The sequence below is a fragment of the Felis catus genome, chromosome D3 (genome assembly GCF_018350175.1).
Source record: "Felis catus isolate Fca126 chromosome D3, F.catus_Fca126_mat1.0, whole genome shotgun sequence".
In the NCBI taxonomy this organism is placed as follows: domain Eukaryota; kingdom Metazoa; phylum Chordata; class Mammalia; order Carnivora; family Felidae; genus Felis; species Felis catus.
The window spans coordinates 11189485-11202341 of NC_058379.1; the positions used below are offsets into that span (position 1 = coordinate 11189485).

A 12857-nucleotide genomic window follows, 5' to 3' on the forward strand; every position below is an offset into this window, starting at 1 on the left:
AGCGCCGCCGTCTGGGCCTCGGGCGGAACCCGCAGAGGAGGTCCAGGCCTCTCCTCTCCAGCGATGCCGTTATCAGAACCCGGAGAGGGAATCTGAATAAAGACAAGCTGGAGAGAGAGCGATCCGGCCCCCACCGCGGTTTCCAGGCGACACACAGGCTGTCGTGGCCGTTGTCATACAAACCCTTTCCCCGGAAGACGGCGGGTCCCACGGGGAGAAGGGGTGAGGCGGAATATTTTATCAGCCATGTACATATGTAACCAGAAATGGGGCTGAAAAGCAAAACCTCGTTTCCCTGAATAGGGGGAAGGGAGGAGGGGTGGAGAGGGGCTGGCGGAGGTGGCTGGAAGGGACTTATCTCTACGAGGTCAACGGCGAGAACACGGCTGTGGCCATGGTTCTCGCCCTCTGAGTTGTCAACGAGCAAAATGTCCACGCGGAGGGCTGTTCTGGGGACGAAGTTCAAAAGGCATCTTGTTTTCCGCATTTAGAAATAGGAATCCGATATACATATAAAAGGTGAAGGGAGAAAAGGAGTAAGAAGTATTTGAGAACCGTGCAGGAACGAGCCAGATTTCTCGCTCATGGGCCACCTTCCAGTCGTGGTTCGAAGACAGTTTTGCTTCTGTGGGCAACGGTTCCTAAGTCCCAACTTCCCGTGCATTGCATTTCCGGGATCAGCCTGCAGCATGGGGCCGGGTGGCGGGGGGTGGGGGAGGCTGTGTCCGTGTGGTGCTGGGACAGAGAGAGTCTGGCTTCCCCCTCCGGTCCATCCAGGTATGCCGAGTGGAAGGCGCGGTCTGTCCTCTGCTCCGAAAAAGGCAGCCGTCTCTTCCCTGCCCTGGTGAGCTCCATCATCCGAGGATCTAAAGAATGAGGTTAAAAATAATAAGAACAAATAATCGTGGGGCGAGACACCTGCTTTGCCCAGGACCGGGCGTGAAAGCGACCAACCTCGCCAACACCCACCGGCCCTCTTGCCCGGGGAAAGCGCCCGCCCGCACGGTATGGTGAAGGATGCTCTGTCGCGCCAGGCGGGGAGGTCTGGGCAGGGGGGTGGGGAGAAGGAAGACCCCCATGTTGTCCGGAGACGGGCCCGTGCGCGCCTCTCCGAGGAAGAGAACGTGGACGGCACACCCTCTGGCCGCAGCTCACCCGAAAGTTTGTGAGGTCAGCAAAGTTAACGCGGAGACGGATGGAGACAGGGAGAGAAGGAGAGAAGAGGGAAGCGAGGGGGAGAGAGGGGTGAGAAATGCAAGAACCCATCTGGGCAATGCATCACATTGAAATTGCCCCGCATTAAAAATTCACCAGCCAGTGAATTTTCAAGGGATTTGTAGTAATTAGATGACAAAATGCTGGCAAATCTCAGGCTTGCCAAAGATGTTACTCAGGGGTCAAAGACTCGACACTTTCGGCTGGGTAATTTGTAAGTGTCAATCACTCCCAGCCATCAGAGAGCAGGCAGGATCTAACGGCTGCATTCTAACTAAGGCGAGATGAGCCTTCAGCCGGCCGGCCGCCAGCAAACCCCCAGACCCCGCGGCCGCCACCCCGCCTGGGGCCCCGGAGCCACGCCGGCCAGCCCAACTCTCCAAGTTCTCGTTTGATTTTATTCCCCTTTATCCTCCTCGGACGTCCCTCCTTCAAGGCGGAGAAAATGTCCTGTGGCCAGAGCCTCTGGAGGTTGAGAGCTCTGCACTGGGGCATTGGTGGGGGGTGGGTGGGGGGGACACCCAGCCCCGGGGCCTCAGTTTTCTCCTCTGTCAAAGGGGAGAAATGCAGGGGCATTCTGACTGAACCAGGAAGCTCTCTGCCGACCTGACAGAGTCAGTAGCTCAGGGTCGACGCGCCCTTGCCCCCGGAGCTGTTCTGGGCTCGGGGGACTCAGCAGGGACCAATAACACGTCTGCCCTCGTGGAAATTTCTAGCTGGGGGCAGCAGGAGGAACAGACAACAAAGGAACAGCAACTATGTCAGAGAGGGGCAAATGCACAGAAGAAAATGAAACAGAGTTGGGGGGTAAAGTATTTTGTACCCAGGGGGAGGGTCACATTAGATGAAGTCACATCTGAGGAGAAACCAGGAGATAACAATAGAGGACGCGTAAGGATGAGCCCTGAGCCAGAGGGGATTCTCACAGAGGCTGGAGACGGTCGGACAACGGTGGGCAGGGGTCCGGTGGGGCTTGGCCTTGTCCCTTGAGGCCTTGGATGCTTTGAGGCCCCACGAGACAGGACTCCGGGCGGCCCGGCCTGGAAGGCCGTGCCTCAGATCTGACCCGAGTCCTAACGGGGGAGAAAAAGCCATGGGAGGGCCTGCAGGGCTGGGCCTACAGCCGCCAGACGGCCTCATTCCACCTGCCCGCGCTGAATTAGAGCGAGGGGCCAGGCGGGCCAGTGGCTGCTTGGAGCCCAGGCCGGATAGGCTTCCGAGAGAACGGGCACGAGGGGGTCTTCTCTCTCGCTGCCTTGGCCCGTCAGGGTGGCTTCTGCAGAAAGCGCTGGCTTTGCACTCAGACCCCGGGCCTCGAAGCCTCACTCTGCTGTTTCTGGACCGCACAACCGTGGACAAGCCGCCACACCTCTCTGAGCCTTAGTTTCTGCACACGAGCCCTCGCTCACACGGTCAGGGAGGGCCTTTGGTAAGAAGCATCCGGCTCCGGGGAAGTTCTCCATAGAAGCATTTCTAACGCACACAGCGCCTATCAGTGAAAGATGACCGGACTCCGGGGGCCGTGTCCGAGGATCCTACACAGCGAAAGCGGCTGACCCCCTTTAGGGAGACGAACCCAAGGCCAACCTCTGCTTCCAAAGACGAGGAGCCAGAACAGGTTGTCTCCGTGCAGTCTGCTGCCCGGTTTGCCAACGTCCAGATGCAAACCGGCGGGATCTAAATGCTGGGCCTATTTATGCATTTGGTAAAGACTCCCGCCGGGTCCGGGGCTCGCATTTCTCACTCACTTTCTCCCTCGGGCTCTTTCTGGGTATTCGGTGGTGGAGGCGGGGGGGGAAGGGCACGGGGTTGGGTCCCCTCAGCCGCCTCCCTCCCCGGGCCTGGGTCTCCAGCCGGCCAGCCTTCGCTGCAGGTGAAACCGCTCAAGGGGAAAAATGAGAAACTCCGCGGCGTTTCGGGGGAGGTGGAGGGCCGCGCTGGCCAACCCTCACTGCCACGCCCCCCCCCCCCATCTCAGAGGCATGGCGGGGCCCTTAAGGCGCGAACGACGGTCATCAGTTGGTGGCAAGGTGGCTCATCCATTCCCCACGGGGGCGTGTGATTCTCCTGGAGGATCAACAAGAGCAGGAGCCATACCCACTATCACCGTGGCTGTTGTTTACTGAGCACTTACTACGTGCGAGGCGCTGGGCGCAAGCCGGTGTGCTGGGGAGGACGGCCCGGAGGAGGTGTCCTGGCCGCTGCCAGGTGCACAGACGCAGCGCTGGCGACCGCCACACTGCCCTCCCAGGGCTGAGGCCGAGCTCCCGACGACCACAGAGCCGCGTGTCCACGGCTGTCCCATCCGTCCACACACACGACCACGGGGACACGCACCTGCGTCCCCTCAGACGCCAGGGCAAAGCACCTAACCTCTCGCTCCCAGGATGCACGGGCACGTCAGTGTTCTGTCTGCCACGGCTGGCCCGTCCGCTCCCCGCCTCGCCTGTGGGCTCTGCAGGGCAGGTTCTGGGTCTGCCCTCCTCCCCGCAGACCCCAGGGCCTGGCTCAGGGAAGGTGCTCGTGTCTTGTGAATGAACAAATGCGCTGGGCTCAAAGGCAGGGAGACCAGACCGGCTTCTTTCTTCCGAGCTGAGTGACTTTCGGGGCGGGGGAGGAGGGGTCCTGGGCACGGCCCTGAGCCTCTATTTGCTCAACTGCAGAATGGGGAGAAACCGCAGGTTGCAGGGGTCGCTGGGCTGCGGTGAGGACTCCGTAACTGATCATTCAGCTTTTTTATTGTGAAATCCCCGGGGCTGAGGACTTAGCTCTCAAAGGAAGACGGCCGAGGCACTAGGGCTCAGAGCGGAGCCCCGAGAATCTGTCCACGGTGTGTCCGGAGGCCTGCAGGAGCTTCTAATGTGGGCCCCGAACTTCTCAAGCCCCGAGTCCGGGTCGACCACAGTCCCCGACAGAACTGCCTTTCCCTCTGGAGACAGAACGCCGTTCCTGCCGGGACTCAGGGGACTGGTGTTACTTCTGCACCGACTGAGGATGGGCTGGCAGGGTGGACTCGGCTGTCCCAGCAAGGGGGGCTGTGGCACCACGGTGGCTCACCAGGCCAGGCAAGGACGCGGGGCAGGTGCACCGTGCAGGCCCCCACAAGCCCCGTTAACAACCCAAACGCTCCCCCTGGTGCGCGAGGGAGAGGGGCAGCAGGAACGGGCTCAGAGCCTTCTGTGGTCGACGCAGGGCCGTGAGTCCTCATTTGGGAGACGACGACGGGCAGACGGAGACCTGGCAGGCAGGCTGCGTGGCGCACAGTCTGGAGGTGAAGAGGTGAAGAGCACACGCCAACTCCGGCTTGGCCGCGGGGCTGTGTGGTCTCGGGCGAAGCACCTAACCTCTCTGAGTTTCTGCTTCCTCACTGCAGATCAGGACGGCAGAAGCGGTGCCCGTCTAGCGGGCTGGTGGGTGAACTGAGCCATCTGTGCTTAGGGCAGCAATGATGACGGCCTCTTATCAGGACGGTGGAGAAAACCGGAACGAGGGAGGCCGAGGGAGGGAGGTGACCCTCACGCGACGTCCACAGTGTGCCAGGGGCTTTACACATCCCTTTTGGTCCACAGGCCCCGCTGCAGTGGGGCCACAGCTTAGCGAGTCCTCTGAGGTGGGTGTTCTCGTCCCATTTAAAGGAGACTGAGGCACAGAAAGGCCAGGTGACTTGGTCCCAGGGCCACAGAGCTTGTAAGAGTACGGCTGGATCTCACGCCGGAGTGCGGCCTCTTCCCGTGGCTGTCCTTAACCCCGATTCCCCGACCTCGGGCTGTGGGGCACTCGCAGGAGATGGGCACCCACGCAAGTGCTCAGAAGGGGACTGGGCTCCACCCGGGACTCCGGGTGCTGCTCTCCAGGACCAGGAGGGCCGCGGTCCCCCTGGGACGCTCTGCCCCTGGCCTCCTGTCTCGGCTGGGGGTGCCGGCTGGACCCCACGGCTGCCCGGTACCCAGCGGGATGGATGGGAACCTGTGGGGGCCCCACACCCCAGATGCCGGCGACACGCAGGAGGGCTGTGGCATCCCTGAAAGGCGGCCTCGCCTCCCCCCGCTTCCCCAGAGCCTGCTCCCCGCGCCCCCGGGGGCGCTGGCTGCTGCCCGTGCGGGACGCCTGCTCCCCGAGAGCGCTAGGGGCCTCGGGCCACCCTGCCGCCCGCGGCTCCAATGTCAGGCTTTCCAATTCCGGTCACATCGCGCCCACACCTGCCTGCCGCTGCCACTCTCCTTTCCCGGACCCAGTTTGGGGTGAAAGCCTTCCTTATTAGTCAATCTGGATCCCACTTACTGTGAATTACCAGGCCTGATTGATATTCATGAGTGGATGCATCTGAAACCTCAGCCGGCTGTCACGTGACTCCCCGCCTTGGGGGCCGCGGGGACCTGAGCAGCCCTGACACGCGGCGGCGGCCCCCAGCCGGGGACAGCACGGTGCCCTGGGAGCGGCCCCTGGCTGACAGAGGTCCACCCCCCCCCCCCCCCCCACCTCCAACAGCGGTGGCCGGGCTCGGAAGATGCCAGCGGGCTTTGCAGTCTGGACGGGTTCTGGGGGCTGGGGTGGGAGGGGGCCGGCGGCCAGGCTCCAAGCCCCCACCACAGCAGCCTCGCACAGGCCGTGCCCCACTCCCCTCTTCCCCTTTGCTTGGCTGCCTCCCGCCCCCGCTGCGGGTGGGACCCCACTTCTCAGAAGCCCCTTCCCAGCACCCACATCTGCACGAGACCCCCGTTACTGTCCTCACGGTGCACCCAACAGTCCCTGCACACACACTGCAAAGCACCCCAGACTACCTGGCGTTTCTGGAGCTGGGGGCAGAGCCGCAGTGCGTTTCCCAGGGAACAGGCCTTGGGCTGCGGCTTGGCACCCACCCTCCGGGGCCCTGGGACCCCCGGGGAGGGACGGTCTTTTCTATTTTCAGAGGAAGCAGACGCAGAGGTTTGAGACCGGGAAAGCAGAATCCGGGCTGGGTGATTCTCCAGCCTGTGCTTCTGGGCCCTTCACCTCTCACCCCGCAAGGGCCTGGGGTTTCTGGCAAGTACACTCCTCTGGAGGGTCTAGTGGCTTTCGCTCCAGAAGCCAAGACTCCCAGGCAAGACACAGTTGAAAGTAAATACTTGACAGTCAACTCAGAGAAGGTAAAAATGCCAACAGCCCTCTCCTCCCTCGTTCTGGAAACAGCTTCGCTGAGTGGAGGCTGAACGGATGGGGCTGGGACCCGCTTTTCGGATGCTAACGAGTCCAAGCACGGGCTCCAAGCAGGACCCAGGAGCACCCGCTTTCCAGTCCGCCCAGAACCGCAGCCACGCCACCTGGGGGGAGAGGCGGGAGGTGCTGATGTCCCTGATTTGGGGCCACGCGGCCAGAGCAGGGGGCTGGGGATGGCAGAGGAGCCGCGACACAGAGAAACGAGGCTAACTCCCAATCTCCGGTTTCTGCATCCTAACGCTTCCAGAGAAAGTGGGGTTCGGAGCGACGGGAGTCTTGGGAACCAGAACGGACCAGATCGGGCTCCCAAGAACCCCGGGGTACCTTCTGAAGGGAGGCTGAGGACTGTCTCCGGGCCAAGCTGAGCAGGCGGAACCGGGGAACGCGGGCCCGCTGAGGGCGCCCTGCACGGAGGGGAGGGGGCTGGCGGGCTTTGAGGAGGATCAGGGTTGAGGCTGCCTGGCTGGAGGGCACCTGCTGGTGGCCCGCCTGGCTGTGATGACGAAGCAGGATAGACCAGAGCGTGCAGGGAAGGTAAGGAACACAGAACCTTCCAGCAGGAGCGGAGGAACTCGATGGTCCACTCACCCGGGGGTTTGGTGAGTGCCATCTGGGTCCCCCAGCGACGTGAGAAGACAGGCTCCTGCGCGACCGGGATTTCCCTGGTTTTGGCCACGGAGACTCTGAACGGCCTGTTCAAGAGGCCAGACCAGGGCCGGCTTGGATCCCTGGGAATCCTCAGCAGGTGCCTCTCCTGCTGGCCACTACTGGGTACAAGGCCAGGTCCCTGCCCTGAAAGGGCGTCTGGGTGGTGACAGACTAGGCAGTGAGGGAAGTGTGGAGCAGTGACAAACCCACGGAGGCCCCCCGGGAGAGCCCCGGAGCCAGGATGGGGGTGAAAAGGAGGGAGGCCGCCCCACTCATCTAGGTGGTAGACGGTGCTCAAGGAAGGGTGTGGGGGGGAGGGACTGCATCCAAGCCCCGACTTTCCACCACCTGCCGCCCTACCCCACGTCCATGCCTCTTGGGAGTCCCCTCCCTTGAGGGCTCTGTCACGTGACTTGCTGTGGCCAGTGGGGCAGCTGCAAACACGTCTTCATGCGGAAGCGACACCCATGGGTCTCTCTGGGGATCTGCGCTGACAACTGGTGCTTGGGTCTGAGATCGCAGGGGCTTCCCGCACTCGCTCCCCCTGCTCCTGGAGCACGAGGACCCCGCGCCTTCGTGGGGCATCCGGCTCCCACGTGGCCCTGCTCCGGCCAGAAGCGCCGCGAGACTGCCCGGGCTGTGGACGCTGTCTGGGCTGGCCTCTCCCTGGCTCTCGGTCCTGCCATAGTGGGAAGTGACACGCCGGAAGTCGGAGGGGGTTAAGGGCTCTGGCCCCAACCCGTTCAGCGCCACGTCCCAGCCCTGAGAACCGTGAACGGAAGCAGTGATGTCGGCTGCCGTGCACGTGGCTCCCGGCGTATCCAGCTTCCGCCCTTCTTCCGCAAAGCCAAGGGGACGACGAGACGACGGCCCAGACGGTGCCACGGCCGCCACGGCACGCGCCTGGCAAGCGGCCTGCCTCCATCTGGCACCTTCCGGGAATACTCGCCACTTCGCTTCCCCAAGCCTCAGTTTCCCCACTGGTGCAACGAAGGCGACAAGTCTCCACCCTGTGACTCGGCCGAGCTGGTGGCTGCGAGGGCTTTGCCCACTGCAGGGTGGCACGCGGGCATCAGAGGAGGCAGCGGTATCATCGCCTGGAATCTTCTCGGGGACCGGGAGACGGGAGGGCTCCTGACAGCTCCTGGGGAAGGCAGAAGCAGCTGCCGCCTGGAAATCTGCAGAAAAATGCCTGCTGTTGGCCTGAGCCCAAGGACGGGGCGCTGAGGCCCCAGTGGATCGTTTTCATGAAAGCTGCAATTAAGGGGAAGTGGGGTTTATTAAGGAAGCTGGAGGGGACGGAGCCCTGGCTTCTGGTGAGGCTCTAATTAGATCGCAGAGCCCCTCTTGTTTCGCCGCTGAGCCGGAGCGCTCGGCCTCCTGGGTGGTGGGTGGTGGGGTGACACAGGGGACTCTCCTTGACGCTGGGGGGGATGGGTGACGGCAGCGATTTCTTCTGCAGCGCTCAGCGCGTGGGGGGCGCCGGTCCTCCGCCCTCGGCGCGTCTGTGCTCGTGAAACCGTCACGGCCCCAGTGAGTCGGTTCCGCCGTTGCTCTCGGGTCACAGGTGAGGACACGGAGGCGGAGAGAGGCCAAGGAGCCGGCCCAAGGTCATGCTGCGGGTGAGGGGCAGAGCCGGGATCTGGGCCCAGACGGCCCGGCTCTGGTCTGTGCCCGGGCCGCGTGGTGCAGCGGGCAGCGCACGGGATGGGGAGTCCCTCAGGTGTGGCCTTGTAGCAGCCACTGGCCCTATCTGGGCTGCAAAATGACAGTGGCTGGCTTTCGATCGGGACTCGGCAACCTTGATGCGAAGGGTCAGACGGGGAATATTTTCGGCTTGGCAGGCGATACTGCCTCTGTTGCAATTATTCAATGACAGTATGTAAACCCACGGGCGTGGCTGTGTGCCAATAAAACTTTATGCAAACAGGCAGGGCGGGATCTGGCCCCCGGGCAGCAGTTTGCTAACCATCCCCCCCCCCCCCCCCCCCCCCCCCCCGGCTTCCCACCATTCACGGCTCTTCGTTACCACTTCCGTGTTACTGTCTTCACGGTCTTAATAATTCTCTTTAGACGGAGAGTTTTGTCTTGTTTTGTTTTGTTTTAACCTCCTCCTGGAGCTCGGTGAAATCACAGGTTCGACGAGCTATCTGTGCATCTGTATTTGCAACATACATGTGAAAATAAACACACACGTTAAGAGTCTGCCCCGAATCTTGTGAACTGCTGCAGGCTGCAAGCGATGCTCTGTTGAGTCCTGTTTTCATGTTACCTCGGTTCTTTGCACCGCTGGGGTGTCGAGGCAAAGGACGACTATGTGGGCGGGGGGCCCCGGCCTCACACCCCGACTTTGAACAGAGTGGTTCTGCTCTGCTTTCTACACCGGGGTTCCGCAGGACACTTTTGTTTGGGAAAGAGGGTCCTGTGGCCAAGAGAGTTTGGAGCTGTCTAGGGCTGGCTTAAAAATGAACTCGGAAGTTCTGAGCTTCAAGCGAGGATTTACTGGCTCTCCCTTCAGGGGCCCATGAGTCCCCCACACTGCTTCTTAGATTTCTTCAAGAAACGCAGATGGTTTCCCATTATGCCTTTGGTCTGGCCCTCTCCTGTGAACTTGAGACATGTCTGCCAAGAAGCTCTTTGTCTCCACCTGACGGCTAATGGTCATCTCCAGCGTAATGTGCATTTAAACCCCCAACTCCGGGTGTCCCCCCTGCCAGCTCCGGCAGCAACCGGCCTCAGCACATGCTCGCTTCCTTCTTCCCACCGTGCAGGCCCGAACCTTGGCCTTGCACACCTCAGAGTGTGTCCCATGGGCTGCACCTTCAGCACATCTAGGACCTGGCCGCCTGTCACCTCCTCTGAGGGTCTCAGTCATCCCCCCTGCCCCTAGATAACACATGTCACGCCCTCCCCCCTCCCCGGGCTCCGTCCACATGCCTCGCCCTCAGGGAGCTCCCCCGTCGGCCCTTCCGGACGCCCTGTACAGACGGCGGCCCCAGCGGCCCTACAAGGAGCCGACTGCTGGCTGCCTGGCTCCCCACCTCCTGCCGTCAGCTCCCCGGGACCGGGAGCGTCATCTGCCGAGCTCACTCCTGGTCCCCAGTGCCCACGGCCCGGCCTCGTGCACAGGAGGCTCCACAAACACGTTGGACACATACAGCAAGGTGTTTTACTTTCAAACCTCAGCTTCGGCTTCGCAGCTCTATTAGCTCCCGGGGATGAGGACAAGGGCTCAGACCACCCTCCAGGGAGCCTCGGGGCTGCTTCTGTCACCCCCACTCTCCGCCCGGGGGGCCCTAGGATGGCGCCTGGCGCTGGCCACAGCCCTTCTGAGCCACATGTGCCCGGGACTGATGGCATCTGAGGATACTGCAAACACGCGCACGCCGAAAAGCACGCTAGGGATTCGTGGCAAGTAGGTGCTGGATGGGAAAAGCCTGATCGGGGGGAAAAAGACAGGATGCCTTTTGTTGCAGTTGCCCTGAGTTAGAGATCCAGACCCAGCACACAGGGACCCTTCCCTCCGGAGCCCCAGACTCGCCTGTAAACTGGGGACACTGTGGCCAACCGCCCTACGGCTGAGAGAGGGAGAGAGGCTCTCTCTCACGCTTCCTGCACGGCATGGCGCTGGGCATGAGCCCTCCGCATGGTGTCACCTGGGGAAAGTCGCCTGCCTCTCCGAGGCTGTTTCCACCATGAGCCCACCTCCCACAGCTGCCGGGAGGTTCAAGTGGGGAGCATTCGGTCCGTCAACTATCGCCACCCCCCACCCCTGTCCGCACCAGGCAGGGGAAGCAGGGTGCAAAAACGTGGCTCCTACCCTCCAGGGGGGGTGGTGGTGGGGCACACACAGGAAACCACAACACAGACGACCTGTGACATTTGGGTGGGGCTGGACCTTCGGAGTGGGGGGGGGGCTGGGCTTGCACAAGTCACTGCTGGCAAGATGCCCGTTTCAATGGCTGGGGCAATATGGGAGAATGTTATGAAGCAAGTATTCCTCTAATCTTTTATTAGTAGTATTTCCGGAAAAAAAAAAAAAAAGCGTGCTACCTAGTCTTAGTGAGGCTCCGGGGAAACAGAAGTGGGGCGGGGGCGGCGGGCGGGGGGGAGGGACCCAGGAGCGGCTGTCGCGCAGGAGGGGGAGAACGTGTTCCATTTCTGCAAGGTGTACCAAAGGGTTAAAGTCATTTTCATTAAAATTTAAATTTCAGCAGGCGTTCACTCTCCCTTCCCCATCCTTTGAACGTTTGACTGGCAACCATTTCATATTTCAATCTCGGCAGAACAAATTGAATTAGATGTTGAAGCCGAGCTCGGTGCTGTTCACCAAAGCCTGCATGCTCGGCTTGCGCTAATCCTTCCTAGACGCCGCGGAGCACAGGCACACCGGCCCGGCCACAAAAGACAAGCCGAGGAGGCAGCAAAGGAGGAGGAGGAAACACGGGCGGGCGAGGGCCGCTGGAACCTGTCCTCGGCCTGACACGTGGGTCTTCAAGCCCAGGAGACAGAAGCTCATGTGGCCGTTCTGGCCTTGAATCCCGGGTGCCCAGCACACGGGGCCCCTGCTAAGTGTCTGATGAATGAATGAATGAATGAATGAATGAACGGACGAACAGGTGAGGCGTACTGGCTGACTCCGTGGCAGGCTCTGCCTCTGGCTGGTGCCCCTTCCCGCCCCATGTGGAGTGATGGTGGCTGCCCGGCCCCCTCCCAGAGTCCAGATGCTTCCGTGGGATCCCGGGTTCACTTGGGTCCCGTGACCCTCTACGCCAGCCCCTGACCGGCGTGCAAACCGGCCAGAAGACGCCGGCTCGAGTTTCCCGGGAGGGAGGCAGACCTGAGGGCTTGCCCAGCGACCTTTGCCGGGTGGGCACCGACACGAACCTTTCCTTACGCAGCCAAGTGGGCGGACGGGTCTAGGAGTGCTGGCCCAGGGGCCCGAATCCGGCTCTCAGAACGGACGGTTCTACTGTGACAGTGGCATCCCTGCCCGCGGGTGGGCCCGGATCACAAGCGTTAGGAGCAAACCCAGCCATACCACGGCCTGGGGAGGGGTCCTCCTGTTTCCCAACCGCCCACCCGGGTAACCACTGGCTCATCTGGGGTCTGGCTGTGTGCCAGCAGCTGAACCATGTGCTGCTCGGCCCGCTTTGGGGCCTGTGGGCAGAAGGCACCCTCTCCGGGCCACCCTCCCGCGCGCATGGACTCCCCATCCTGCCCCATGCCTCCGATGTGGGCCCAGCAGGCCTGCCGGGCACGCGCTGGGGCCTGGCATCCTTGGGCATTCGTGGGCAGAGTGCCCCAAGCTTCCCTCGTTGTGAAATTCGGACAGCAGTCGTGAGAACTACCCCTTATCTAGCACCCCTGCGGCATGCAACGGTCTAAGTGCTCCCCACCCGGGGTCTTTCAATGTTCAAAACGCTTCTACGAGGAGGAGACGGCTGCACGGCGGCAGGGGTGCAGCGGGGGTCCCGCCCAGGCCTTCCTGGGACCAGGGCCTGTGGGTCCTGCTCTCACTCCCCTCTGGGAGACCCCCGTCTAACTCCCACCCTCCCCCCGCAGGAGGGAGCCGGGCCCCTCCTCACCCCTCCAGAGCTGTCTTTACGGCCCCTCCCCGCACCCCTGCCCCCCACTCCGAGCCAGGCCCCACATTCCAACACTCGGTCCTACCCTCCAGGGTTCCCCGGGGCCTCATGCCCTTGCTGACCCCCCACGGCTCCTGCACAACTCCTGCCCTCCCACCCCGGCTTCCCTCTGGGTCCCCTCCCTGCCTCTGGCAGCTCCCTGTCTCCTTG

The 12857-nt window shown here is 62.3% G+C and overlaps 1 protein-coding gene across 1 annotated transcript in view; it reads right to left on the minus strand.

Moving 5' to 3' along the window:
- Positions 1-450: 450 nt before the first annotated feature.
- Positions 451-12857, minus strand: part of RBM19 (RNA binding motif protein 19) — a 143286-nt gene continuing 130879 nt past the window's right edge. Inside the window, exon 25 of the mRNA XM_006938504.5 lies at positions 451-866. Coding sequence (XP_006938566.2) covers positions 855-866 — 12 coding nt within the window. The 3' untranslated portion in view covers positions 451-854. The remainder of the gene's footprint in view (positions 867-12857) is intronic.